Here is a 4,752-nt window from a genome sequence, read left to right as displayed (position 1 = left end):
GGTACGAATGCAAGCGCAGCGGAGAGTGTATTCACCAAGTTTAGCTTTGGGGTGAGCTTTTCCCTGCCCATCACCTTACCACGGAAACCCGAAGCTTGAGCAGCACATCACTGATCCACCCCGGGCACGCCTCTGGGAGCCACGGCACCTCCCCGGGCTCTGACCCTCGGCACCAAAGGGCTTTGGCTGAACTCTAGAGCAATTAAGTATCTGCACGGATTTATAGCGAGGAAGCACATCTTAAAATATAAGGGAAACTGAGCAGTATGCCACCTCGCGACACTGCTGAGGGTGACGCTGTCCGCGCAGAGAAGGCAGCGTTCACGTGCGCCCCACGCGGGTCTCAACAGGTCTCTGTCCTGCACGGTCCTCGTCCCGGTTCCTCTGCCCAGGTATCGGCTCTTGCAGAGCAGGAGCGTTTGTGCTGCATCCAGGGAATTCCAGTCGATGGCATCCAGACCAGTAGTTTCTACCAAACTTAAGAGTTTGCTTTTCTTCTGCAGAGCCTGAACTGTGCCTTCCCCCTCCCGCCTGCCTTCCCTCCTGCTACGCGCCTCGGTAGCATCCGGGCAGACGGACAAGCGTGTCCCCAGCCCGGGATGGAGTCCCGCAGCTGTGACTGTACAAGCAGAGTCACAATGTTTCGGCAACCTGCGGTTTGTTGTAACCTCTCATTTTCTCAGTCTGCTGCGTGTTAACTGGATCCTTCAGTGGGAAATTCCTCAGGGGCTCTGTGGAGCACAGCTGGGGTCCTGCGAGCGCAGGACGGCTGATTTGTGGCTGCAGTGCAGCTGGCAACATTTTCTGGAATTTTCTTAAACCTTTGGTGAGATTCCCTTCCACAAGTGAGTCTCTGTCCTGTGGGACATCAGCCTCCATAGGGGCCAAGGCATGAACCACACACTCAGGAAGCTGGTTGTCATTTTGGTTTTTGTTTTTTAATTTGAAATAACTCTTTGAAGCAAATTCAGGGCAGATACCACTGACCTCTTACCACAAACGTTTAACATGTATTCGCAATGATAAAGTCATACAGCTTAAAACACAAAATAAAGGGTGGGGGGAAGAGAAAGAGGCCATTGCCTTTGCACGAGTCCAGGTCCCAGCTCGGGGAGAGCGGCCGTGCGGGTCCAGTCTCGTCCCGCTGGCTGCAGCCATGCTGCGCTGGGGCCACAGGGCTGGTCTCAAGTTGAGGCCTTTGGTCATGAAGTCTCAGGTCTGGGTCCTTTGCTGACTCCTACTCCACCTCTCCTCCCCACAGCATCCCCCCCCGAGCCCTGGGGAGGTGGGCTTCCCTCCATGGGGGCTCCCACCCCTCTTCTCGGCAGCATCCTTCTGCGGTCCTGGGTGGTGTGTGTGCAGCCTCCTTAAGTATTGTGTATGTGGTTTCTGGCGGGTCTGTGGGTCAGTCTGGGAGTATATGTCTGTCTTTCTGGACATATGTACGTGTTGTGTAGCAGTGCTCTGGTTCAATAAAGCTTTCATATACATAGCAGCAATGAAGTCTTGCCGTCAGGTGACGTCAGGGGCAGCTACTGGGCAGGGCTAGCAGACGTCGCAGGGACCGCGGCCCCTCTCTGTTTGCTCTTCCTCTTCTTGGTGCCAGACTTAGCGTCTTTGGTGTCTTTCCGATTTCTATTCCCATTCGTATTATCTTGCTTTCCTTGCTCTTCCTTTTTCTTCCTTTTCCCTGCAGTAAAGCAAAGGGGCACGGTGAGGCTCTCCAGCAGAGCGAGCTGGCCCGCGGCCCGCTGCCGTGGGGGCTGGCCCGAAGGGCCTGCGCCCCTCCCCACGCACAGAGGTGCCCGAGAGCTGCCCCGTCTGCCAGGCTGTGCTTTGCATTGCGAGCCGTTGCCTAAATACAAACAGGCAAGAAGGATCAAACCTGGATTTAGCTTTGTAATTGTCGGTCTCCAGCAGAAGTGTTAACACTTGCATTTCTCTGCGGCTGCATACCAAGCCCCTTAGCTAACGCACGCTGCTGTGTGCACCAGAGGAACGGATCGGCCGTGTCTGCCTCCCCCTGCCCGGCTGTTTAATCCCTGTGGTGTTAGTCACTGCCCAGAACCGGTTTCCCTCATAACGCTCAACCCAGCTGCAATCCTCGTCCATCCCATAAGAGGATGACCAAACCACCATTCATCCTGAAGACACTCTAATTCCTGGGAAAAACACAGACCTAAGCATTCCGGTAGAGCAGAAGACGACTCCCATCACTGCAGCGCACAGGCGTACACCTTCACCTGCTCAGCTGCCTTGCTGCTCTCTGGCCAGGGAAAAAAATAAAATATCTGAAAGCCCATGGGACACGTGTCAAGCCGTGCTGAGGATCACCCACCCAGGGGTCTTTCTAGCTGCCACCACATCATGTTCCCTGTACCGTAAAGGGGTAGTGTGATGTGCAGCGCATTTATGATACTGGAAAGTTGGCTGAATATTTGTGCCTGGCAAATAAAGGGTGCTGGGAGGGATGGTGAGGTGCTCCACGTCTGCTCACCTTCAGGGCACTGGTTCTTCTGCACGGTGCATCTCCGCACCTCCGTGGTGGCAGGACACAGGGACACGTCTCCGGAGGGAGCCTGCAGAATCCGCCGCGTTCGCTCTTCATTGCCCTTCTTGAAGCCACAGAGCTTCCTCTTCTTGGAGCAGGGCCCCCAGGGCCCCCATTCACTCATTTCACATTGTGCTGCCAGATAACAGGAGAGGCCAGGAGTAACTCTCATTTCTCCATTGCTGCCTCGGGACTTCCCGGAGCCCTTGCATACCATTGCACCTCTCCCCCACTGTTGGCTTGAAGGGTACATGTGTTTCCCCAGCAGCTTCCTAAGCTTTCAAGGCACCCCCTTCCTTGCCATACTGCATGAACTCTGAGTCACGCCTCACCGACGCGCAGCGGCAATGCTGGGGTGCTGCGCCCCGTCTAGGCTGGCTTCCAGAGGGCTCTGCCCTCTGAAGGGCTGGCTCCGGCCTGTACCGTCACCCACTCAACATGGGTACGATGAGCCATCGTCTCCGAGGGGTTCGTCTTATCATCTAAACCAAACTGCAGCAATACATGCGACTGGAGCTGACCGATGCACAAAAAGCTCAGTGAAAGGTGCCCGAGCATCACTTACCAGGACTGCTGCACTCCATGGTGCCGTTGGCAGCAGAGTAGCCTTCGGGGCATGTGACGTAACATCTCCCTTTGTGCAAATACAAACCTTCCTTACATTTTGTGCAAAAGTTTCGACTGAAACAGGACTCACAGTTCTCAATTTTGCATTCTGGGGAAAAAAAACAGAGCTGTCATGTAGTCTGATGTGAGCAAAAGACTCAGGAAGCTCTCGACTGCTAACTGGAGTTTGCTCCTGGCTCCGAGGGGCCTGCCAGCAGCTAGGGCGAGCCTCTGACTGTCCTGCCGGGCCTGCCTGTGCTACTCGGAAGTCAGTTTTCTTTGCACCGTTCCTGGTATAGGACAGAGCCCCTGTGCTGCAGCTCTCATAGCCAGCAGCAGCCACTGCCAGATCGAAATCAGGCAGGGTGGAAAAGGTCTGGGCTGGCGTTCAGCTTGAGCGTCAGTCAGCCAAAGTGGGACAGTGCAGAGGATAAAGTCCCGTATCAGCTGCTCCAGCCGCAGCTACAGTACGGCCTGCAAAGAAACGGAGTTGTTAGGAAATCTGGCCGTGAGGGTGATTTGCATGAAACTGCCAGGGAAGTGATCAATTTTTCCCATGTCCAGCTTATTTCTGGTGTTCTGGCTGAAAGAGGCAGCCTCAGGCCAAGGATCTTGTTCAGGGAGCTGCTTGGCTATGGTGAATGGGCAGAGGAGAGAAGAAGAGGTAATTGTGCGAGCAGGACCTTAAAAACTGAAAGGATCTCCCTTCTTCTCCTTCCTCCCAAAGAAAATGCCGCCAGTCTGGCAGCCCAGGTTAACAGAGCTTCCCAAATGTCCTGCAGGATGCCACATCCACAGCATATCTGGGCAGTGCTGAGCATGCTGCGATGGGGTAACGCAGCCCTGAAGGCTTCACCAGTGGCCCTCTGCTCTAACGGACCACCGGTCCATTAGCCACCACCTGCCCACAGCACAGAGAGACCCACAGAGGCTCTCCAAGACCAAGAAGGGCAAGAAGGCCGAAACTCAAGTCAAAACCTGCTTGGAAGGGCTGATGTGGGAGCAGCGGATGTCTACGCAGCTTCCGAGGGCACTGTTCGGGCAGTGTCTAGTGGCTGCTTAAAGGGAAGGAGCATCTCAGCCTGGCTGCGCGCCGCACCGGCTGCGCAGGCTGCACAGTGCCGCAGCGGGGAAGCGCCTGGGCACCCAAGGTGCGTTAGCCAACATCAGCACAAATTACGGGGTTCTTCCCCGGACAGATCACTGCCCTGCTCAGCACCGCCTTCTCCCCTTCGCTACAGCCACAGCACCTCCTCCCCGCTGACCCGCGGCAGCATGACCCCCTGCAAAGCACCGCAAAGCACTGCCCCCCTCCCACATTTTGCCCGTTCCCTCCCACCCCCGTACTCACTGATGCACTTGTTCATGTCTGTATTGCGAAGGCCAAAGTATCCCAGTGGACAAGATGGTAGGCAAATCCCAATTTGCCGGATGTCGTTCCTCTCCAGAAGGATGAAGAGTTTGGGGGAACATCTCAGGCACCCATTGAACTCAGAGCACAGGTCACAGCCTCTGGCACAGCCCTGACTCAGCTCGGTGCTGACTGGAAGAGCAAGAGAGAAGCAGCGGTTAGCACCCGCCCGCGCGGCCGGGCT

General features: G+C 55.7%; 1 protein-coding gene across 1 annotated transcript in view; it reads right to left on the bottom strand.

Annotated features, from left to right (window-relative positions):
* Positions 1-1,532: 1,532 nt before the first annotated feature.
* Positions 1,533-4,752, bottom strand: part of RSPO1 (R-spondin 1) — a gene marked incomplete at its 5' end in the record, with an annotated part of 3,614 nt that continues 394 nt past the window's right edge. Inside the window, 4 exons of the mRNA XM_010295352.1 lie at positions 1,533-1,690; positions 2,498-2,686; positions 3,117-3,266; positions 4,509-4,700. Of these exons, the coding sequence (XP_010293654.1) occupies positions 1,533-1,690; positions 2,498-2,686; positions 3,117-3,266; positions 4,509-4,700 (689 nt within the window). The remainder of the gene's footprint in view (positions 1,691-2,497; positions 2,687-3,116; positions 3,267-4,508; positions 4,701-4,752) is intronic.

This window comes from Phaethon lepturus, unplaced genomic scaffold (assembly GCF_000687285.1).
Source record: "Phaethon lepturus isolate BGI_N335 unplaced genomic scaffold, ASM68728v1 scaffold28299, whole genome shotgun sequence".
NCBI lineage: Eukaryota > Metazoa > Chordata > Aves > Phaethontiformes > Phaethontidae > Phaethon > Phaethon lepturus.
This window is presented reverse-complemented; position numbering and strand designations above follow the sequence as displayed.